This window comes from Apus apus, chromosome 3 (genome assembly GCF_020740795.1).
Source record: "Apus apus isolate bApuApu2 chromosome 3, bApuApu2.pri.cur, whole genome shotgun sequence".
NCBI classification, from domain to species: domain Eukaryota; kingdom Metazoa; phylum Chordata; class Aves; order Apodiformes; family Apodidae; genus Apus; species Apus apus.
Window position 1 is genome coordinate 104,118,663 of NC_067284.1, and position 24,300 is coordinate 104,142,962.

General features: G+C 50.9%; 1 protein-coding gene across 1 annotated transcript in view; it reads right to left on the reverse strand.

Moving 5' to 3' along the window:
- Positions 1 to 24,300, reverse strand: part of OTOF (otoferlin) — a 133,474-nt gene that overhangs the window by 77,320 nt on the left and 31,854 nt on the right. The window contains exons 2-3 of the mRNA XM_051615858.1: positions 14,233 to 14,291; positions 6,728 to 6,816 (exon numbers count right to left, since the gene is read on the reverse strand). Of these exons, the coding sequence (XP_051471818.1) occupies positions 6,728 to 6,816; positions 14,233 to 14,291 (148 nt within the window). The remainder of the gene's footprint in view (positions 1 to 6,727; positions 6,817 to 14,232; positions 14,292 to 24,300) is intronic.

Sequence of the window (24,300 nt, forward strand, 5' to 3'; positions counted from 1 at the left end):
ATCTTAATTGCTGGAGGAGCCAGAGTACAAAGGATGAAACAAAGCTCTTTTTCTCCCGGGAGAGCACAGCACTGTGTTAAAAGCCTTCGGATTAGTCTTTTTGTCTCTGTCAGGTAAGGAGAGACAGCTCCTGCTTCTTCCCCCCAGGTATCAGGTTGCTGCAGGGGGTTGTTATCGGTGCCCCCACATCACCCCTCAGGCTTTTGCAACCTGGCTTTTGGCCTTTGGCCAGATCCAGTTACTGCTTCTAGCCCAGGAGAGGAAAAAGATGACATGGATGAAAACAAACCAACTCAAAGCAAAAGCCCTTACTTTTGCTGTGCAGCCTTCCCCATCCCTTAGGGACGTGGTTGTTTTATGCACCAGGAAAACATGTAGCCCAAAAGAAACTTGTCCAGGCTGTCACAGAAGATCCTGTTGTTGCCTCTTTTGGGCTCCTGGTTTGCTTTTGCTTCAGAGAACTTAGAGTCCCAGACTGGTTTGGATGAGAAGGGACATTAAGGAACACCTAGTTCCAACGCCCTGCCATGAGCTGACACACCTCCCACTGGACCAGGTTGCTCCAAGCCCCATCCAGCCTGGCCTTCAACACTGCCAGGGATGGGGCAGCCACAGCTGCTCTGGGCAACCTGGGCCAGTGTCTCACCACCCTCACAGCAAAGGATTTCCTCCTAAGATCTCATCTCAATCTCCCCTCTTGCAGCTTGAAACCATTCCCCTTCTCCCATCACTCCCTGCCCTTGTCAAATGTCCCTCCCCAGCTTTCCCGTAGCTCCTTCAGGTACTGAAAGGTGCTCTAAGATCTCTCCTTCTGGAGCCTTCTCTTCTTCTTAGGGTGAACAACCCCAACTCTCTCAGCCTGTCTCCAGAGCAGAGCTGCTCCAGCCCACTGATGATCTGGCCCATTTGAGCTGTTCCCATGAACTGCCTCTGCACCTCCATGCTCTGCCATGTTCTTTAGGCACTCAGACGCCCAGGGCCCTGAGGAGCGGCTCCCAGGGACACTCATTGTACCAAAACCAAGACCCACTGCAGCCCATGACCCTTCTGAGGAGCCATCACACCCTCAGCTGCTGCAGGGAGGCTGAGGTACCCGGCTGGCCAGGAAGGGATTAGTTTACCAGCTAATTAGCTGCATGCTGATGGCCACTGAGGCAGGAAAACAAAAGCCACTCAATGAGCCACAAAAGCCACGTCTGGGCACCAGCTCTCTCCATTATTCAGGGGGGACTTGCATCAGGTGTCCTGCCTTTATCTGGGGCTTTGATAAAGAGCATTAATCAGCTGCCTGTGAATTATTCACAGAGCCCAGGACTCAGCTTTCCAGGGCCAGGACTCGGCTTCTCCCCCACTCCTCTCCATCCTTGCTAAGATTTATGTCTGTCTGTCCTCCTCCTCCAACTAATTCCTGAGCAGGAAGGATGAGCTGCATTTACAGCACCAGTGTGTGACCCTGGGCTTCAATATCATTTTTTTGTACCAGAAATTCCTTGCATTCCCTTGCAGGAGGTGCTCATCACCAGCTGCCTGGGGTGGGATGGGGCCAGGTTCATCATCTGTGCCTTGGTAGAGATATTTTTTTAGCCAGCAGGAGAAATGCTCTGAGTCCAAACAGAAATCTCTGGATAATCTCTTTATATTTAGAACCTGGAGTAGTTTATTCTGCAAGTTGCTTCCTGCTAAGTTGATTCCTGCCATGGACATTCAGGTCTGAAAGGGATTCCTTCCCTCATCAGTAGGCAGCTTGTAGGGTTGGACTAGGGCTCTCCTGTCGTTGCATTTTTTTGGGCTTCTGGTTGTCTTCTGCTTCAGGGAACTTAGAATCTCAGAACAGTTTGGGTTAAAAATAACCTAGTTCCAACCCCCCTGGCATCGGCAGAGACACCTTCCACTAGACTAGGTTGTTCCAAGCTCTACACAACCTGGTCTTGAACACTTCCAGTGATGGGCTAGCCACAGCTTTTCTGGGCAAACTTCTGCATTTTCAGTCCATCATTCAGCCAGGAGCCATTTCTTAACTTCTTGTTGCCATGGGAAAGGCTTTGCTGCTTCTGGCTCTCCCAGGCCACTTTCCAGCCATTAGGGTATCAGCTCCATTACCTAAACATAAGTACCTGTTACCACATGGATGTCCTAGGATGTCTGAGACAGGGTTGGCAGATAAAACTTTGGATCAACAGCAGATGTGAGACCACTCTTGCAGTGCTGGGTCCAGTTCTGGGGTTAACAACACAAGAACACAGAGCTGCTGGAGCAAGTCCAGAGGAGGCCATGGAAATGATTTGAGGGCTGGAGCAGCTCTGCTCTGGAGACAGGCTGAGAGTTGGGGTTGTTCAGCCTGAAGAAGTCTCCAGAAGGGGAGACTTTAGAGCACCTTCCAGTACCTGAAGGGGTTACAGGAAAGATGAGGAGGGATGTTTGATAAGGGTATGGAGCAATGGAATTAGAGGGAACATTTTCAAGCTGCAAGAGGGGAGATTGAGATGAGATCCTTGGAAGAAATTCTTTGCTGTGAGGGTGGTGAGACACTGGCCCAGGTTGCCCAGAGCAGCTGTGGCTGCCCCATCCCTGGCAGTGTTGAAGGCCAGGTTGGATGGGGCTTGGAGCAACCTGGTCTAGTGGGAGGTGTCCCTGCCCACTGCAGGAGAGTTGGACTAGATGAAGGAAGGTCCCTTTGGGAAGGAAGGACCATAAAAGATCCCTTCCAACCCAAGCCATTCTGTGAGTCGATGAGTCCATGATTTCCAGTCACACCCCAGAAGCAGGAGCAGCAGCAGTTCCTGTTTGTGCCCATAAGGATGCAAAGCAGGTGAATGTGCTGAATAAATATTTTGTTGGCTGTAGCAGGCCAGGGGTAGTTTGTGTTTGTTTATTCATAACAGAACCAGCCACCTCTGATCCACGGATATCAATTTTTAACGAAGGTGGAATAATAGAGCAATCCCAGCAAAAAGTCTCTAAAGGGTGAATGGAGAGAGCTGGGATAACCTGGCAGCCACCCCAGGAAAAGAGTAGGAAAGTTTATACAGGAGTCAATGAATAAGCAATTAAAAACTGGGGTGAAATCAGTGACATTCAAGGTCAAGTTTATGAGCCTGTGAGAACCAGCTCGGTTTGATTGTTGGTTTGTTTGGTGACTGCCTGGAGGGAGCAGGTTCTTACCAAACATTTGTGTTTAACCCTGCCTGCTCTCAGGGCCTCACCCTGACAAGAGCAGGTTAATGGAGAATCTATAAAAATGGGGCATCCGCTGAGAGTCATTTCTGAGTGACAGCACCATGGTGCAGTTTTGCTATTCAGCCCATGACTACAACAGCAGTGAGTGGGATGTAAAAATAACTTTGAATCCAATTTTCAAATAATTTGAAGATTGACAGAGCAGTCAACCAGAAGAGCATGGAGGCAGCAAGAACCTTGGGATGTTCCTGAGCCAAACAAGCAGGGCACTCATGTGCCAAAAACCCTGCCAAGAAGCAGCATCTGCACCTTGGCCTGGTAGAAAGTGGACCCGACTTCCATGAGGAACAGCTCTGGAAAGTGGGGTGCACTGAGATGGTGAATAAACAACCAATTGATCCATAAATGTATGAAGGGAGAAGGAACGGGGGGAAGGGAGAGGTGTTCCATTCTCCATCTGCAGAGCTGTGGAGATGCAGGGCAGAAGGGGATGCATCCAGCCTGTGCCTGTACATTAGAGGGAGGACGTTGCAAGTTGAACATTAGTAGGATGAAGAGCTGCAAAGATTATTTGAGTTAATAAAAAACTTCTCATAAACAAGGCTGAGGGTTGCAGGAGTGTGGAACTAGATGACCTTCAAGGTCTCTTGAAGCCCAAACCAGTCTGGGTTTCCATGATTTGGCTACAAATGTGCAAGGACTTTCAAGGGCAGAAAATATCTGGTGAGCAACAGGCAGAGATGCTCCAGGTTTTCTGAGCTGTGGACATCATGATGGGAAAGCCCAGCTGCCTCAGCTCAGACAGCATGTCTCTTCTCCCAAGGAACACGTGACAGGACAAAAGGAAACAACCTCAAATTGTGCCAGGGGAGGCTTAGATTGGATACTGGGAACAATTTCTTCCTGGAAAGGGCTGTCAGGCCCTGGCCCAGGCTGCCCAGGGCAGTGGTGGAGTCCCCATCCCTGGAGGGATTTCAAAGCTGTGTAGCTGTGGTGCTGAGGGACATGGTTTAGTGGTGGCCTTGGCAGTGCTGGGGTAACGGTTGGACCTGATGATCTTAAAAGTATTTTCCAACCACAAAGATTCCATGATTTTCTGTGGGGGTTTCTTTGTACCAGAGGGGGACTATATTGACAGAAGAAGCCAATTTTCTTGGGGTGTTCCTGCTCACTGCAGATGTGGTCATACCTTAATGAGGAGGAATAAAGTTAATCATGGAATCCCAGAACAGTTTGGATCGGAAAGGACCTTAAAGATCATCCAGTCACAACCCCCTGCCATGAGCTCCCACCAGACCAGGTTGCTCCAAGCCCCATCCAACCTGGCCTTCAACACTGCCAGGGATGGGGCAGCCACAGCTGCTCTGGGCAACCTGGGCCAGTGTCTCACCACCCTCACAGCAAAGAATTTCTTCCTCAGATCTCATCCCAATCTTCCCTCTTTCAGCTTGAAACTGTTATGTTAGTGGCACAGCTCAGTTCATGTTGAAGATGGGGTTGCAGCACAAAAGCATTTCTTGAGCTAGTGGAGATCTCAGCAGAAGATAAAGAGATCTTGCATGGATCCTGGGACAGTTCAGGGCTGCAGAAATTATTCAGGCCTCCTATTCCATGTGCCCATCACTCATGAACTTAGTGACCACCACAACTGCACCATCTCCATGCAGGTGCCTACAAGAGATGGTCTGAACACAAGTCAAAGTGCCTTGTATTACCTATGGCTCCTGTGGCTGAGCTGAGATCTTCCCACAAGCCCTGAACAACTCTTCTGCCTGTATCTGCCATACTCTCCCCATCCAACTCATCCTCCTGGGCTGGGACCCTCCAGGGGCTTCTCCTCTTTCTCCTCCAAGAGGGCAACTGAATCAAACAAATGTTTTCAACTTTCCTTCTCCTACTTAAACACAAGACAAAGACAGGTACTTTTTTTTTCAGTTTGTTGTTTGGATTAATTTGCCTTTTTGGGGATTTTTTTTGCTTTTAAAAAAATAAATCATGTCTATTTAGCATGCCTGCCCTGCATGCCATCTGTCTCCTGATTTTTTTAGCTTTGAAGCAAACTTCTGCATGAACACGCACCTGGGAGATGCTGAGGAGACCCTGCTGAGCTCCCAGCTGGGGAAAACACTGGATTTCAGGGAAAAAAATGTTAGTGCAACATCCAATCCCAAGCAAGAGCCCTTGTTTGGCTCTTTTTTCCCCTTTTCTCTCTTTAATGTCAGAGTAAATGTTCTGTAGGACAATTCCCATGTGCACTTCATGCTATTATGAAATGTTCCCTCTTTTTTTCCCTTTTCTCTCTTTAATGTCACTGTAAATCTTCTGTAGAACAATTCCCATGTGCAGTTCATGCTATTGTGAAATGCTCCCTTATTTTTTGCAATGACAGGATGGATAAATGTATGAAACACACTAAGACAATAATTCCTTCTCTCGTGTTCGTTATTAATGTGGGGGCAAAACTTAAGACTCTAAAAACCTTAAAAAACATTCATAACATCACACATAACACAGGAGGCATGACAACCACCGTGGGATCTGTGTGAGAAAAAACTGCAAGAATAAGATAAATAAACACTGGCAGAATTTGCAAAAGCTCTGGACGTACACAGAAGGATCAACTGCCACCTTGGTGATGATCCAAAAGTTTTCAGTTTCTCTTAAACAGATGCAAATTGCCCAGAGAGGTGGTAGAAGCCCCATCCTTGGAAACATTTCAGGTCAGCTTGGATGGGGCTCTGAGCAACCTGGTCTAGTTGCAGATGTCCATGCTCACTGCAGGGGGGTTGGACTAAATGAGCTTTAAAGGTCCCTTCCCACCCAAACCACTCCATGAGTCAATCATTCTATGAAGTTGCACTGAACTGAAGGGCAGCACCTTGGGAAAACCATGGCACGGACACGGCACCAGCCACCATCCAGTTGCTGATGGCTAGCATCAACTCACTGAGCTGCAGGTGTTGCATCTCAGCTTCCTTGCACTTCCTGGGAGACATCACCAACATCTTCCTCACCCTTCCATCTCCAAACCAAACACAGACTACTAGAGAGAGTCCAGTGAAGGGCAACAAAGACGACTGGGGCATTGGAGCATCTCCCTTATGAGGAAAGGCTGAGAGAGCTGGGACCCCTCAGCCTGGAGAAGAGAAGGCTTAGGGGAGACCTTATTAATGCCTGTAAGTATCTACAGGGTGGGTGCAAGGAGGATGGAGTCAGACTCTTTTCAGCAGGACCCAGTGACAGGACAAGGAAATACGGGAACAAGCTGGAACATTTACACATGAGGAAAAACTTCCTTACAGTGAGGGTGACAGAGCACTGGGACAGGCTGCCCAGGGAGGTTGAGGAGTCTCCTTCTCTGGAGATATTCAAGACCTGCCTGGATGCAGTCCTGAGTAATGTGCTCTAGGGGATCCTGCTTTAGAGGGGCAGTTGGAGTAGATGATCTCTAGAGGGCCCTTCCAACTCTGACAGTTCTGTGATTTTGTGATTCTTCCCACTAGAGAGGACCTGGGGATTGATGGGAGGCAACAACAGACCACCTTCTCACCTGTTGGTGAAGACCTTGCTGTAGTTGAACACCTGGATCTCCAGGATCTCGTTCCCATCAATGCTGCTTGCCACTGGCCAGCGGAAGGTCTGTGGAGAGAGGATGGGAGGGACATGTCAGGCTTGGTTTAGGGAGCTGCTCCAGAGCCCATGGGGATGGAGCTGAGATGACCAGGGAAATAAGCTAACTACCCCAACTAGCCAGATGACCACGAAAAAAGGCCAATAAGCCTATTTTTTTTCCCAGCAAAAATGTCAGACAGGACTGTGTTACATGAGTCTCATGAAGAACGTGTCTCAGTGCCAAACATTTTGTATATAAAATATGACTATAAATACAGCTTGTATAAATGTGGATATATTTTTCAATTTTATACACATTTTACATTAATGCATCTGTGCATTTATACATAAACAAAAAACCCATATGTATATTTATACCAATAACTTTAATTTGGGGTTTTTTTTTGCTCTCCAAGGCAAGAAGCACCTCTGCCAGGAGAAACCACCTGAGCTGCCTTCAGTTTTCTAAGTCGTGAGTCTCCTCTGGCCTCCCAAAACCAAGCACAGCCCATGGCCATGTGGGATGGGAATATGAGGCCCCAGAGGTGGAGGCAGAGGGTTGAGCCCTGCCTCTCTGACAGTCTTGAAGGGAAAGAGCTTATCAAGCAACTTCAACAGGAAGAAATCAGTGACTCTTCAGAAACATGCCAACACTTGGGTTTTTAAGCTATTTTTATGTTTTCTGCAGTGAGTCAAGGAAGCAAATGGGAAAAAAAAAAAAAAAGCTGGAATATAAAAGAAAACTTGAAAGGGCTCGATGACAGTGGTATCATTTTTGTTATGGTCTGGCCCTACACCACATTCTGCAGCCTCAGTTACTTTGGGCTCTCCTTCCCATGGCTTGGATGGTCCATCAGTCGGCACCAGTAGGTAGATAAATGTAATCAGCAATCCCAAGATTAATTACAAGCTGCCTGCTCCCTCCTGCCATCACCATGCCTCTCTGGCCCAAGAGGTTGTCCTCACTGGCTGCTCCTCAACATGTGTAGGTTGAGATTCACCAGGTGTTCCTGCCTCCAGCCTCTCCTCTCCAACACAGCCCTCAGACATGCTGGTGAAGGGGACAGAGTCCACCATGTCACGAGGACAGCAGCAGCTCACCAACCTCCCACAATGTTCTGGATGCTGAACTGGGGTCCCACCTATTGCCTATAGCTTCAGCTGGGCAGAGGACACACCATCCTGCCTTATAGCAGGAGGTGATTTTCCCAGTGTCTGCCCAGAGATGGACGAGACCAGAACTTACACCTTCTCCATGCAAAGTCTTCACTTTTAACAGCAGGGGTAGTTTACTCAGGGATTAGTTGCTCTGCCAAGATTAGGACTTCTGGTTGCTTATGAGATGGAGACAGAAAGCCCAAGTTCAAGAGACATGACTTCTGCATGGATTGTAGAGTCACAAGAGGGTTCAGGTTGGAAGGGACATTAAAGACTATCTAGTCCAATGTCCCTGTAATGAGTGTGGCTTCCAAGATAAGGTACAGAAATAACAGAATCCCAGATTAGTTTGGGTTGGATGGGGCCTTAAAGATCATCCAGTCCCAACCCCCTGCCATGGGCAGGGACACCTCCCACTACACCAGATGCTCCAAGCCCCATCCAACCTGGCCTTCAACACTGCCAGGGATGGGGCAGCCACAGCTGCTCTGGGCAACCTGGGCCAGGGTCTCACCACCCTCACAGCAAAGACATTATTCCTTAGATCTCATCACAATTTCCCCACTTGCAGCTTGAAACTGTTCCTCCTCATGCCATCACTCCTTGCCCTTGTCAAATGTCCCTCCCCAGCTAAAGATGTGCAGGCATCCTCCCTCAACTAGATGTTTGTCAGGCAGCAAAATAAACAATCTGGAAAGTGTGGTGGCCTGGAAAGGCTCCCAGGGTCCCAATGAACAGCCTTGCTGACAGCTTTCCCCACCAAGCAGCTCGTCAGGGGATATTCATCCCACAGCCCATCGGCTGCTGCTGCTGCAGCAAAGCCCATGGGAGACCAGCAAGCGATGGATGGCATGGAGGAGTGAGCTCCCATCTGCTGTGCTCTGCAATGTGCTGTGTGAGAGTCAGACAACAGAATCAGTTTTGGTTGGAAATGACCTTTAAGACTGAGTCCAACCATTAACCCAGCACTTCCAAGGCCACCACTAAACCATGCCCCCCAGCACCACAGCTACATGGCTTTGGAATCCCTCCAAGGATGGGGACTCCACCACTGCCCTGGGCAGCCTGGGCCCATTTCTGGGAGCACTCCTTGCACCTGTGCCTGAACACATGCTTGCATGCTTCCTGGTCCAGAGGGACCCACAGATCTGGAGCCACTAATGCAATTTGCTTTAAAGCACTTGGCGTTTTACCTAAAACCCTGGGGGTGCAATGCAGGGTTCCATTTTCTACTGTTGGAAATAATAGAATCCCAGAATGGTTTGGGTTGGAATGGACCTTAAAGACCTCCTAGTTGCAATCCCCTGCCATGGACCCCACTAGACCACATTGCTCCAAGCCCCAACCAACCTGACCTTGAACACTTCCAGGGAAATCAGACTTTCATGGTGTAGTTCCTGATTTCTTAGAACTGGGCTTCAGAAAAGGGCTCAGATATTAATTCTGCTGCATATCCCCTGGATTTGGCTAAATCTTTTAGGACAGAATGCAGATGATCTTGGTTCAGGGATTAAAATCAGGGTTGGGATTTTACCACCTTGTCTTAGATGTTTAGAAGTTACCTCTCTGAGCCATAGAATGGTTTGGATGGGAAGGGAACTTTAAAGGCCATCTAGTCCAAGCCCCTGCAGTGAGCAGGGACATCTTCAACTAGATCAGGGCCAGGGAGGTGACTCTACCCCTCTGCTCTGGTGAGACCACACCCAGAATACTGTGTACAGTTCTGGGGCCCTCAGCACAAGAAAGATATAGACCTGTTGGAGAGGGTCCAGAGAAGGGCCACCAAGATGACCCAAAGGCTGGAGCAGCTCTGCTCTGAAGACAGGCTGAGAGAGTTGGGGCTGTTCAGCCTGGAGAAGAGAGATCTCCAGGGAGATCTTAGAGCACCTTCCAGTACTTGAAAGGGGCCTACAGAAAAGTTAAATGAATTCAGTTAAAACCATCACCCCATGTCTCATCACTACAGGCCATGCTGCAAAGTCTGTCCCTAAATCAACACCTCTCATCTGGGCTCTCCATCACTGGAGAAGCTCAGGCACATCTTGGGTACAAACCAAGCTGTGGCTCACCTTTGGCAGGGGTCACACTCTTTTTATCCTTCCTGGACAGACTGTCCAGCCATGACTTTATGCCTCAGATGAAAGGAGGGCACCAAGCTCTGGAACCTGCCCAAAATCCACCCCCCAGAAAAGGCCAAGTCTCTGTGCTTATCTCTCTGAGTTACAGCCTTGGCAGAAAACTCTGCTCAAAGGAGCTGGGTGATAAGGTTTTTCTTCCAACATACATATTTTTTTAATTATTATTCTCTTTTAAGCCTGGAATGGACTATTACAGCCTGACCTCTTCAACAACCCAGTTCATAGATGTTTGTGTTTTGCTCAGTGGCTCCTAAATCAAAAGCAGATGCAGCTTGTAACTCAGGCAGAACACATTTTTAGCAGGAAAAAAAACAAACAAAACCACAACAACCACACTCCCAGAATTCAATCAGCAACATTTAATTACAGTTCCAGGTAAGTGGTTTCCACAGCTGATTGCCCTCAGTGATAAACGTTCGTGCCCTATTTCTGCTTTGAATTGATGGGCTTCAGCTCCCTCAGCTCTATCTTCTCACACCAAGCTGAGGTGCCACCTAAACTCTTTCATTTGGCTTTTCAGATGGTCCTCGCTGCCTGTGGGGATGCACCACCTTTGGCTCAAGCCAACTCTCCCTTTGCAACAGGGAGAGGCAAATCAATGTCACCCAGGTTATGCACCTCCAGGAAGGAAGATGGAGATGGGGATCCTGCTCAAAGCACCTGGCACAGGCTCTGTCTCAAGCAAGTTTGCAGATGACTCCAAGGTAAATGGAGCAGTTGACACTCCTGAGGGATGGGATGGCATCCAGAGGGACCTCGACAAGCTGGAGAAATGGGTCCATGAGAACCTCCTGAGGTCCAACAATGCCAAATGCAAGGTCCTGCACTTGGGTCAGGGCAACCCCAAGCACAAAGCCAGGCTGGGTGGAGAAGGGATGGAGAGGAGATGTAATGGAGGCATCCACAAACACACAGGGATTTGCTAAGAATGAATATTTATTCCAATCAGCACTATTTAGTGCTCTGATAAATCAAAAATAACATCTCAGATCTGGATGTCAGTTGAAAATACACTACAGCACAACTACTTAAGGATTCCTAAGCTTTCTTTTCATTAGTCTTAACATGGATAATAATAGTCCCACAGCTGGGGCAGCATCTCTGAGTGCCACTGTTGACAGCCAAGTTGATAGCAAGCAGCTCCCAGCACAGGGTTCAGTACCATCCTGAGTGCCCATGGGATGTTCTCCCTGATTCCTTCCCATCAGGAATCACCAGCAGCACTGGTCCAGGAGTGCATCCATCCCTCCAGCACTGCTGGGGGCTGGGGCTGCTCCTGAAGCCTTCTCTGCCTTTTTTTTCCTCACTGGTTTTCTTGTGAAAAGCCTCTGTAAAAGCTCTGTGTAAAGCCAAGGAAGTGGTATCTGCTGGGTTTATCTGGTTTTGTTAATGAAGCGGGGAAAAAGAAGGATGGAGGCAGAGAAATGTTTTGGCTGGATGGAGAAGCCAGACATTCCAGTGGGACAGCTTCAAGGGAGCTGGGAAAGGGCAGCTCTGCAAGCCCTGTCAACCCTTTTGAAGCCAAGTCCCCCCTCTTAAGTCATGTCACCCCTTTTTCTGCAGCACCTGGGAGCCTTGGCTGGATGATGCTCCTGCCTGTCATCTCCAAGCCTGATCAAGAAGGGGCATTTCCAGATGTTTTTAAGGGTATCTCCAGGGGCATTTCCAGATGTTGTAGCTCTGAGCCTTGGCTTTTCTGACAGCAGCACTTAAGCCTGTCCTGGTCCCTTTAGGAGAGACTGAATCCAGGCAAGGAAAACCACACAGGACTCATCCATGCTCTCCATGCCCAGCACCATCTCTGGTGTCACATTCCCTTCCTTGGGTGCCTGAGGGGGAGCCACAGACAAGCCCCTTCAAGAAGAAACCCTTTGGAGTGCTGCTGCTGTTTCTGATTAAGTAGAATAAAGCCATGGGGCCGTAGCCACCCTCTGGAATAGCCAGCAGCTCATCTTTGCCAAGGTCTGAAGAAGCACAGTTCTTGCATAATTCATTAAAGAATGAATTAAAAATAATTGCAAAAGAAATTGAGTGAAACCAAACAAATGAAACCACCAGGGCAGCCCAAATTCAGCCTGGTCTTCATGAATGTTAAGGGCTGGTAGGGAAAGCTGATGTCCTTGTTATCTCAAAAAACCCTTTGGCTTTACAGGAACCTAATGTGAATTTTTGGCAGGGAGGAAGCATGGTCTTCATCCTCACCCCTTTTCTTGTCCTCTCACAGAGGCAACAGCTTCAAAACCCACATGGGCAATGAGACATCCCCTCATCCAAATCACACCTCCCCACACACACATACAAGGGTACCATTTTACACCATTTTGAGGGGAAAACAGGAGGAAATTCTGAGCTTCTTGTTCAGGGTGTCCCTGCAGGGCTTTCAACCCCAGCCCCAGCCCCACCATGCATCCCAGTCTGCTCATGGCAAAAACTTGTAGAATGGAGCAATCACCTGCCCAGGGCTGAGCTGGCACCCCCTGATCCAGCTCCAACCATCAGGGCTCACCAAGAAGACACCTCAATTTTGTACATCACAAGCTTTACCAACAGAAGCTGGGATGCTCAGAGAGGGGCTGGGATGCTCAGAACAGGGCTGGGATGCTCCCAGAAAGGCTGGGTTGCATTGAGCTTGTCTGGGATGCTCAGAGAGGGGCTGGGATGATCCAAGACTGCTGTGCAGCACAAAGCACTCTGATGAGCTGGTGTCTGGCATCCCAGCAAGCCTGACCTGGCAGGGAAGGATCTCCTCATGCACACCACAAGGATTTTTGAGACACAGGAAGCTCTGCTGGTGCACATCTCCTTGGTTGTTATTCCCACCAGTTATTATACTAACAAATGGCTGCCTCCAGATCTATGGAAACCTGCATCCTGTTAACAATTGCAGCTTCCCCCCACCCACCTCAGCTTGGTAGGAGTGTGGCTGGAGTCTTATTTCCAGCCTCCTTCTTGCTGTGCCTCACCAATTCCATGCAACCCTGGTGGCAGATGCCACCCTGCCCACACCATGGGCTTCCTCTACTCATTAATCCTCCCTGAAAGCTTAGGGGAGCTGGAGATTAAGCTCTTCCCCTAAAACCTGGAGCAAGGACTAACCCATGCCAGGGCTGTGGAGGGGCAGGGAGCAAATGGGCAGGATCCTGGCTGCACCAGCTGGGACCACCACAGGTCCCACCACCAGCTGGGATTTATCATCCTACAAAAACATCCCATGCCCAGAACTGGAATGAAGCCTTATTTTCTGAAAGTGGAAAAAGCTTTAGAAAGCAATCAACAATTTAAAGATCTGAATGCTCCTGCTAGGATTCCCTATTCTCCAGCCCCTGGGAATGAGTTATCTTCTACAGGAAACATGAAGCAATCAGAGAAAACATCCACTCTCTTTTGAAAGCCCATTTCCATTTTGAATGCAACTTCTTAACAGCTCCTCTTCTCCCTGCCTGTGTGGGTGACATTACTTCAATCAGCACAGAAAGCTTTCTCAGTAACTCCTGGAGAAAAAAATTCTAAAGCCACACAGAACTTGGGGTTCAGTTCCTTCTCTCTCCCTTTCAAACCCAAAGCCAAGCACTACAGGCTGATACATCATCCCATGGGCACCCCAAGGAGATCAACTGGCTTGTCATCCAGTGCCCAAACATCATCCAATGGGCACCCAAAGAAGATCCATTGGGTCGTCACCCAGTGCTGATACACCATCCCATGGGCACCCAGAGCAGATCCACTGCCTTGTCACCCAGTGTGAGCCACAGGGTGGGGGATGTCAGACTGAGCATCAGCAACTGCAGCCCCAGGGATTTGAAACATGGAGGAATTTTTCCCCCTTCAGGCAAGGAAAACGTGAGCTGAGAGCCCAACCAGATTTGCCCAGTGGAAACAAGCAATTTTTTCTGAAATTGCAGTGCAAGGAACATGGATTTTTAGAACTTTTAAAACATTTTAATTAATTTTCATTTTAATCACCCCCCAGGGAGATGCTGTAGGGCTACTCCACTCTGTGTCCTCAGCCTCAGCCAGACCAGGGCCAAGAGACCCACTTGGTACCTGTTAGGAGAAACCCTGGAGCAGGCAAAGGAGATGCCAACACCCTGGGGAACAGGGATGTTCATCGGGACACAGACCAGGAGGAGAACACGTCTTGTCTTACCTCATCAAACCTGGCCTCATCCTCGCAGTTCTCAAGCACTCGGGTGTAGAAGGAAAGCCCTGGAGAGGGGAGAGGGAAAACAGGTTGGTTACAACCAGGTGAGGGGCAGCCAGGGTGGGGGACATGGGTGAGGGCTGCACTGCTCTGATGGCAGTGAGGCCCTAGGGCCAGAGTCTGCAGGGGTGGCTGTGGTGGCCCTGGCACCAAACATCACATGAACCTGCTTTAAGAGCTAATTAAGAAGTTGTTTGTTTTTTTTCTAGAGTGTGCTTAATTGGTGTGTTCAAGCCTTGTCCCATCTAATGCAGTGCAGAGGACGTGGAGCAAACCCCTGGGTGAGGATTGTGGCAGCTCCTGCAGCAGCTTCATGTTGGGTCAATGAGGGCTCCTCAAGTCTTTTAATGGTTTAACTGGATGTTTTTAAAGGTCTTTCCAAATAGAAATGATTCTATGATTCAGGGGATTGGGATGCAGGTCTACCCATCCCAGAAGCATGCTTGATGCCCAGGGATGGGATTCAGAACCAGCTGCCCAAGGAAAACCACTCCAGCTCCTGCAGAGATCAGAGGATCTGCACAGGTGGGTTCAACAGCATGGACCTTTTTACAAGGGCCTGGAGCAAAAGGATTTGGGGGGAACAGTTTCAAGGTGCAAGAGGGGAGACTGGGATGAGATCTGAGGAAGAAATTCTTTGCTGTGAGGGTGGTGAGACACTGGCCCAGGCTGCCCAGAGCAGCTGTGGCTGCCCCATCCCTGGCAGTGTTCAAGGCCAGGTTGGATGGGGCTTGGAACAACCTGCTCTAGTGGGAGATGTCCCTGCCCATGGCAGGGGGTTGTGACTGGATGATCTTTAAAGTCTTTTCCCACCCAAACCAGTCTAGGATTCTATTATTCTCTGCAGCCATGTAGGCCCACCCAGACAGATGGCAGTGTCCTTCCACCCTCTCATCCCCCAGTCTGCTGGGCATTGCCTTGGGACAGGGATCTGGGATGAGGACCTCCAGCTGCTCTGCCTGCACAGAAAAGCCCCCAGACCCTCCAGTCAGCTGGGAGCAGAGATGGGATGAGAGGAGGAGTGACCAGACCTGCTTCTGGGGAGGGGAAGCCCAGGGAGAGCAGCCAAGCACATGCATCAGTTCTTGAAATAACTGAGTTTTCCCATGGATACCCAGCTCCTGCGTTGCCCTGTGCTTCCAGCTGATCTCCATAGGATACCCTCACCCACCCATGCTCCACTGAATTTTTATTTCCAGTTATTTTTTATTTCCAGTTAATACCTACTTCATAACACAGCAGGAGGAAATCTTATTAAAATGCTAATATTTAATCACTGAATCGTACTGAGACTTTCCCTTCCAGAAAGGAAAACTGTCTCCTGGGTAATTAAAAACATCTCAGTGTGTGAGGTGGGTTTGGGCCCAGCGTTGCACAGAAGAACTGTGGTCAGGGCAAATGGGTGTCAGGATAAACCCTTCCTGCTATAGGGTCACCTTTTTCTTTATTTTAATAGAATTGCGAAATTGTTTCCGTTGGAAAAGACCTTTCAGATCATCCAGTCCAACCCTTAACCCAGCCCTGCCAAGGCCACCACTAAACCATGCCCCCCAGCACCACAGCTACACAGCTTTGAGATCCCTCCAGGGATGGGGACTCCACCCCTGCCCTGGGCAGCCTGGGCCAGGGCCTGACAGCCCTTTTAATGAAGAAATCGTTCTCAATATCCAATCTAAACCTCCGCTGGCACAACTTGAGGCTGTTTCCTCTTGTCCTGTCTCTTGTTTTTTGGGAGAAGAGAACCCCCTGCCCCAGCTCCAACCTCCTTTCAGGGGGTTGTAGAGAGCGAGAAGGTTTCCCCTCAGCCTCCTTTTCTCCAGGCTGAACACCCCCAGTTCCCTCAGCTGCTCCTCATCACACTTGTGCTCCAGATCCTTCCCCAGCTCCCTTGCCCTTCTCTGGACACGTTCCAGCCCCTCAATGTCCTTCTTGTTGTGAGGGGCCCAAAACTGACCCCAGGATTCGAGGTGCAGCCTCATCAGTGCTGAGCATGGGGGGATGATCCCTGCCCTGGTCCTGCTGGCCACACTACTTCGTTAGAGATTGAGGTATCCTGATGACATGACTTTTGGCTGGGAATGCCCAATCACTTTCTCATTTAACTATTATCCAAGGAGAGCCAGGAAATAATTTTCAGACTTTCTGCTGTCTGCAGCATCTAACCTGGGTAAAGCGAATGCCAAGGTGTGTCCCATATCCCAGCCCACCCTCCCAGCTCCCTGCCATAAATCATTTTACCTACAGATGCAGTAATTTATCCAGGATAGAGGCAGAACACTGCATTTATCCCATGCCAGCTGATCCTGGGTGAGGATGGAGGACACCAACGAGCCTCATGGGCTACAGTATGGCTACCCAGCCTCATCCCATGCACACTTGGTGCCTTTCAGGGCAAGGGAAACCTGGTCTCTCCTTGCTTTCCATGGAGTGAGATGGGAGATGCAGTAGGATGCAGCTTGGGATCCTCCTCACCCAACAGAGCAGGAATTGGGACTGGGAATGGGACCACACCTCCATTGGGATGGAGCCACCCAGATTATGGTTACAGAAATGATCCAGGGGCTGGAAGTAAAGTCTGAGAAGAGAAGCCTCCAGGGAGACCTTAGAACACCTTTCATTACTTACAGGGATCTGTAAGAAAGATGGGGACAGACTTTTTAGCAGGGTCTCTAGTGATGGGACACGGGATGATGGTTTTAAATTGAAAGAGAGGAGATTCAGACTAGAGAAAAGTAAGAATTTGTTTATGCTGAGTGGGGTGAGAAATTGGCCCAGGTTGCTCTGAAAGGTGGGAGATCTCCCATCCCTGGGAACATTCCAGGTCAGGTTGGACGGGGATCTGAGCAAACTGATCTATTTGTGTATGTCCATGCTCACTGCAGGGGGTTTGACTAGGTGGCCTTTAAGGTCCCTTCCAACCCAAACCATCCTGTGATTTGATTATTCTAGGACACACAGTCTTGCTATGAGCTCAAGAGGAAGCTGCAGGGCACCCTCATGTAGATATGGGACCAAACTGATTGAGGAAAGCGAAGACACATAAGAAGGAAGATCTGGGAGAAGACACTCCAAGGGGGACAATCTGACACTCAAAATATTTCCCCTAAGAGCATGACATAAGGCAAACCAACACGCTGGGACCTCCCTTGCCTCATCCTCTCCCAGTCCAGCATGCATCCCAGTGATGTTTCATTTCAGCAGTATCATTATCCCCCAGTGCCTGGCGGTGCTCCAGAGGCTACTCATGAATTATCTCTTTCATTTACACACACTAATCCAGAAAGGAAGCCTCGCCAAGAAGTTCTTGATAACCTCATCTGTGATCAATTAGCTGACAAACTCCCTGATTGCAGTGGGGAGCAAGTTCCCTCCTCCACAAATGCATTGAGGCTGGTCTATGAGTGAAAACTGCTATGGGCAAGTGACCCTGTATGACTTCAGAGCCTGCTGAGGGACAGGAGCAGGCACCCCTGAAATATCATTGAATCACAGAATGGTTTGGGTTGGAAGGGACCTTAAAGATCATCTAGTTCCAAGCCCCATCCAACCTGGCCTTCAACACTGCCAGGCATGGGGCAGCCACAGCTGCTCTGGGCAACCTGGGCCAGTGTCTCACCACCCTCACAGCAAAGAATTTCTTCCTAATATCTCATCTATCTCTCCCCTCTTCCAGCTTGAAACTGTTCCTCCTTGTCCCATCACTCCCTGCCCTTGACAAAAGTCCCTCCCCGGCTTTCCTGTAGCCCCTTCAGGTCCTGGAAGGTGCTCTAAGGTCTCCCCAGAGCCTTCTCTTCTCCAGGCTGAACAACCCCTACTCTCTCAGCCTGTCTCCAGAGCAGAGCTGCTCCAGCCCTCACACCGTCTTTGAACAACCTCTGGACTTGCTCCAACAGCTCCATGTCCTCCTTGCACTGGGGACCCCACCACTGGACCCAGCACTGCAGGGGGTCTCACCAGAGCAGAGCAAAGGGAGACAATCCCCTCCCTTGATCTGCTGGTGTTGGGCCGCTGGAGAAAATTCATCATTTTTCTGCTCTTCCCTTGCAGCCAGCCTGAAAAGCGAGTATTTGCAGAACATCCCTGTCACCTGTAGCTGAGTTTCACCAGCAAAGGAGAGAGGTGGAGAGCTTCAGCCTCAGCAGACCTGGAGCTTTAGAGCTGTTTGCAGCCAGCATGGGACATGCTCAGGGTGGCTGCTGGGGAGCAATGGGTTCAAAACCAGACCCACATCTTCTAAGAACAGCTGGGAGGGTCATAAAGGCAAGGTCTGGTCAGCACCCCCAACATCCCATGAGAGTCTGGGGAGTCAAATCCAATGCCATGGTGGGAGACGAGTCCCTGATGCTCAGGTGTAGGAGGGAAGTCCACACCTCCCTTGCACTTCCAGACTGGGATAACCTGGCACCTCTCCCTGACTTCTCCTCTGGGTCCAGGATGGGGACCTCTTCTCTGTGCCTCACTTTCTCCTTACATGCAAAATGCAAATAGAGCAGCTACAGCTCAGAGGGGCTGCCAGGAGTGCGGGGATCCCTGGGAGAAGCAGAACAATGTTCTTCCAGAGTCATCCCACACCACTGTCAGTCTCAGCCCTTCCTCAGGAATGCTTTTATCTGGGTTGTCATTCATTCATCTCCCACCTGAGCTGAAGCTGAGCACTGTTCTGGAGCACTGCCCACCTGCAGACAGGCACCTGCCAGCCTGTCCCACCAGAGTCAAAGTCCTTAACTTCTTTTAGTGCAATAATAGATGGTTTTGGTTGAATGAGTAAATAACCACTGGGGAGCTCTGCCTGAACCCCCAGACTGTGCTGCTGGTGGGTGAGGAGATGGAGGAGGAGGTTGGATGGAGGATGACTAGTGGAGAGCATTCCTCCCTGCGCTGCTCAGTGCTTCCAGAGTGCTGAGGAGTATCAGCACAATGCTCACACTGCTGTGAGGAGCACTGAGGGATGCCATGCCAGCCTCATGGTGTTCAACAAGGCCAAGTGCAAGGTCCTGCACATGGGTCAGGGCAATCCCAAGCACAAATCCAGGATGGGTGGAGAAGGGATGCAGAGCAGCCCTGAGGGGAAGGACCTGGGGGTGCTGGGTGATGAGAAGCTCACCATGAGCTGCCAACATGCCCTGGCAGCCCAGAAACCAACCATGTCCTGGGCTGCATCCCCAGCAGCATGAGCAGCAGGCCAGGGAGGGGATTGTCCCCCTCTGCTCTGCTCTGATGAGACCCCCTGCAGTGCTGGGTCCAGTGCTGGGGTCCCCAACACAAGAAGGACATAGAGCTGTTGGAGTGAGTCCAGAGGAGGCCACAGAGCTGATCTGAGGGCTGGAGATGGTTGGTCATGAAGGATCCTCATCAGTACCACCAAGCACATCAAGAAAAGACCAAAAACATATGAGGACTCCTGTCTTACAGGTATTGAAATCCATGGTATGTCAGAAAAATCTCCTTTCCATAGGGATCATATTGCTTATGTATCCTTATGGTGGGATACTTCTGGTCCTCTCACCCAGAACAAGGTCTTGTTCCCCATGCAAGGTCCTGTCCTGGACTCACGTCTCGGGTTAGCTGGCACCTCAGGTTCTCCCACAATCCAAAACAATTCTGAGAAGTGTCAAAGAGGGGATCTGAGCCTGGACTTCCCTGTCTGCAGTGCAGACATGGAGCTGCCTCCACTTATTCTCCTTCTGGGACAAGGCATTTAAGTAAGATATAGACAGGCTTTGGAGAGAGATGCTAACACAAGATGTTAAACTGTCACCCCCTGAACAAGGAAGGAGAACAAACCCCTCTCCACCTGCCATCCCAAAGGATGGGTTGGTCCTAACACACCTGCCTGCTGCCTTCACCAACCCAGCCACTCATGGGATTGCTCCTTAGCCCATCTCTACCACCCTTTTCACAGAGGATTTTGCAAGCCAAGACCTCAGGATCCAGCTCTGCTGGGTCTGGTCACCAGGAACCTCTCCTCTAAGCTTTCAGAAGACAGCAGCACCGGGTGTCCTGGAAGCTTCCCTGACTGCAGGTATCAAAGGTATCTACGACATTCACAGCATGAGTTTAAACCTCCTCTATGCACAGAAATTGACTGCAGCAAATTCCCAGGGGAAAAAAAAAATTACAAATCCTGACCCAGCTGTCCTCAAAGATGCCACCAAATTTCTTCCTTCCCAGCTCCTTGCAACTCAGCACTGGGGAAGGAAACATGGCTGTGAAGTTTAGTGTCCTCCTCCCTGGATGGTAGGACAGTGATGGCCATCCCACATTATGCAGGAGCTGGCTCACACCTGGGCAGGATAATAGGGATGGGAATATGGGAAGCCCTGGAGAAATGCTGCAGTGGGAAGACCAGGGAAGGGGCAGGAGCACGGGAAGGTGGATGCAGTGGTTGCAGCATTGATCTCAGGGCATCTTAGGCATTAGGAAGAAATTCTTCACTATGAGGGTGGGGAGACCCTGGCCCAGGCTGCCCAGAGCAGCTGTGGCTGCCCCATCCCTGGAAATGTTGAAGGCCAGGTTGGATGGGGCTTGGAGCAAGCTGGTCTAGCGGGAGGTGTCCCTGCCTATGGCAAAGGGTTAGCACTGGATGATCTTTAAAGTCCCTTCCAGCCCAAACCAGTCTCCGATTCTAGGATCTCCAAGTGGGTGTCATCCCCTTGCCCATCAGTTGGACTATAGGCTGTCACAGCGGCTCTTACACAAAGATCCTGATGCAGATCTGGATGGATCCTGCCCATCTGTCAGGGACTGTATGCCAGGCTCAGGCTCAGGCACCAGCAGGGCTGGAAATGTGGGCCTTCCTGGGAAAAATCTGTGGTGGTCTTTGGTCCTCCTGCAGATCCCAACCTCACATCTACCCTCCAACTGCCAGGGAGGGTGGTAGGATTTGCCAAGGGGTGGCTTAGGGCTGGGATGGCTTCACGTTGGCTGAGGGGACAACCTGCTCCATGAGATGTTCTTCAGCTGCCCCTGCGCTGATGCTGGGAGGCAGCGCAGGGAAATAAGGAGGTAAGTACACTTTTTAATTACTCCATGGTAATTAAGGGAAGGCCATTGCAGGCATTGCTGGCTGGGAAGTGATGAAAATGCCTACTCTCCTGCTGTCCTGCAGCACTTTCCCAGAAACGGATTGTTATTCTTGACTCCTGGCATTGGCCAACCATCCCACACCTGCCTCTGCTCGTGATCGGAGGATGGAGCCCAACCCCAGCCTGTCCCGAGCTCGTGGGGACCTTGGAAAAGGTTTGGTGGCTGCTGAGATTATACACCCCGAAAGAATTTTTCCTTCTTTTGTGGATTACCTTGGAAAGCTTCAGCTCTGGAGCTGGAGCAGATCGGAGCTGAAAACTCAAAGCTGCAGCATCCTCAGAAAAAAATCTCAACACACCCCAGGTCCTGGCACCAGGCGAGTTCTCCCCCTTGGCCCCTCCAGTGACAGCCCCTTGGTGGCACAGCTTTGACCCAGCCCTTGACTCCGTGGCAGGAGCCCAGGTCCCCCCAGCTGGGCCACCATCCTGCTGGGGTTTTCCACCCTGGGACATCAACTGCTTTCCCATGGGTTAATCCCTCTCCCTTGGGGCTGTCCGGGGCGGGGGGGGAGGGGGTTGACACGGGGGCTGCAGTGTCCCATGCCAGGTGAAGGTGGGTGGGGGGTCCCCAGGAGAGCAGCTCTGGTGGGGAAGGAGGGGGGGTCTCATGCCCCAGACAAGGAGGGGTGGGCTCCTAACCCAAGCGCGGTGGCGATGGGAAAACCGAGGCAGGAAACAACCCGACCCAGGACCCCCAATCCCAGCCGGTACCTCGGAAAGCCGCTTTGGCGATGCGGTCGCCTTTGCCGCGGAGACCGGAGACGGTGCGGAGCTGCACCAGCAGGGCCATGGGGAGGAGCGGTGCGGGGCGGGGGGCGCAGCGGTGCCGTGCGGTGCGCGGTGCGGGGCCGGCTGGACGCGGTGCACGAAGAGATGCGCGGTGCGGTGCGCGGTGCGGGGCCGGCTGGACGCGGTGCACGAAGAGGTGCGCGGTGCGGTGCGGTACGACGCGCGGCGCGCGGAGCTGCAGGGCGGTCCGTCCCCCCCCGCCCCAGACTGCCCCCAACGCTGAATTATTCAGTCCCCTCCTCTCCTCGCCCCTCCCCTCTGTAGCTCCCCCTCCTCTCGCTTCAACCCCTTCCCCTCCCCCGCGCTCTGCTCCCAGCCCCTCGCCGCGCTGCCCGCCGGGCTGCTCTGGAGGGAACTGCCCTCTCCGGTTGCAGCAGGTGGTGAGCGGGGAAACTGAGGCAGCAGAGCTCGCCCTCCCCAACCGATCAGCTGCAAGCTGGAGCCTCTGGGACAACAATGCGCAAACTGCCCCCTCCTTGCCCCCCCCAGCGTATCACAGGAGCGTGGAGATGGGGGGTGCCCAGACCTGAGCTCACACCCCATCACCTGGGACCAGCAAGAGCCGGCCAGCGCGGGGGGGGTCCCACAACTGTTTTCAGCATCTCCTGGGGTCACAGAATCTCAGACTAGTTTGGGTAGGAAGGGACTTTAAAGCTCACCCCTGCCATGGGCAGGGACCACTTCCACTAGATCAGGTTGCCTCGAGGCCCATCCAACCTGGCCTGAAACACTTGCAGTTGGGCGACCTCAGCATCTCCACAGCTGCTGCAAGAGGTGGGTGGGCTGTCATCCATGTCCCTCCCCACATCTCGGTGCCAGCCAACAGGGGCAGGAGACAGAGGTGAGACCACCCGGTGGCTATGGTGTTTGGGCCACTAGATCACAAGTGGAGCATGGAAGAGTTTGAACCAGAGAATGGGACATGTCTTGTAGCATTGCTGGATACAGGAAGTTCTCTGGTAGCATTGGTGTCACCATGGGGCTGTGGCATCTCCACCTGGAAAAGCCACTGCTGGAACAGAGGAGGCCAGGGAGATGGTGCAAGGGCTGGAGCAGCTCTGTTCTGGAAACAGTCTGAGAGAGTTGGGGTTGTCCAGCCTGGAGAAGAGAAGGCTCCAGGGACACCTTAGAGCACCTTCCAGGACCTGAAGTGGCTGCAGGAAAGCTGGGGAGGGACTTTTGGCAAGGCAGGGAGTGATGGGACAAGGGGGAATGGTTTCAAGCTGCAAGAGGGGAGGTTGAGATGAGATCTGAGGAAGAAGTTCTGTGCTGTGAGGGTGGTGAGACACTGGCACAGGTTGCCCAGAGCAGCTGTGGCTGCCCCCTCCCTGGCAGTGTTGAAGGCCAGTTTGGGTGGGGCTTGGAGCAACCTGGTCTTGTGGGAGGTGTCCCTGCCCATGGTTGGGACAGGATGAATGTTATGGTCCCTTCCAGTCCAAACCTGTCTGGAATTCTGTAGTTCTATGATACTGTCACCTGTGCAACTTTCTGTAATTTAACAGGCAGAACTTACTGGTTTGACAAATGGGGAGACTGATGCAATTTTTCCAAGCGTGGGAAGAGAAGTGTCAAAAACAAACAGAGAAAAAGAGTTAAGATAACATTTCATTAATTTTGGACTTAAAACTCTGTAGCATCGTCAGAAGACGATTGCTTCAGCATGTGTAATCATGATTTGAACAGGATCTGGGTGCTGTGGGAGGTGTGTGCAGGGGAACCAGCTAAGGCCTGATCCTCCCCCGTGCCTGTGGTGTAAACCCATAGTAAATAAGAGCAATCAGCAGTGATTCAGAGGTGGGTGTGCAACTTTTCTTCATATGCAGCGAGGTGAAAATTGCAGAGATGTTGAGAAAAAAACGAAATTAATATTTGTGAATTTTCGCCTTTTGAGCTCTCAAGCTGAAGAGAACATTTTTAACACCTATAATTCCACAGTCCTTGAGTTCTGTTGACTCTACTGCAGTTGGGTTCTGCTCCTGCTCACCTTCGTTGTCCAATTTATAATGGGTGGATAAATTACCAGGGCTGCACGTGTAGATCTTTCACCAGCCAGGAGAGCCTTGAGCTCTTGGGGTCTCTTCAGCTATGAGCAGAAAAACACTGCTGGGTTCATAAAATCACAGAATCCCAGGCTGGTTTG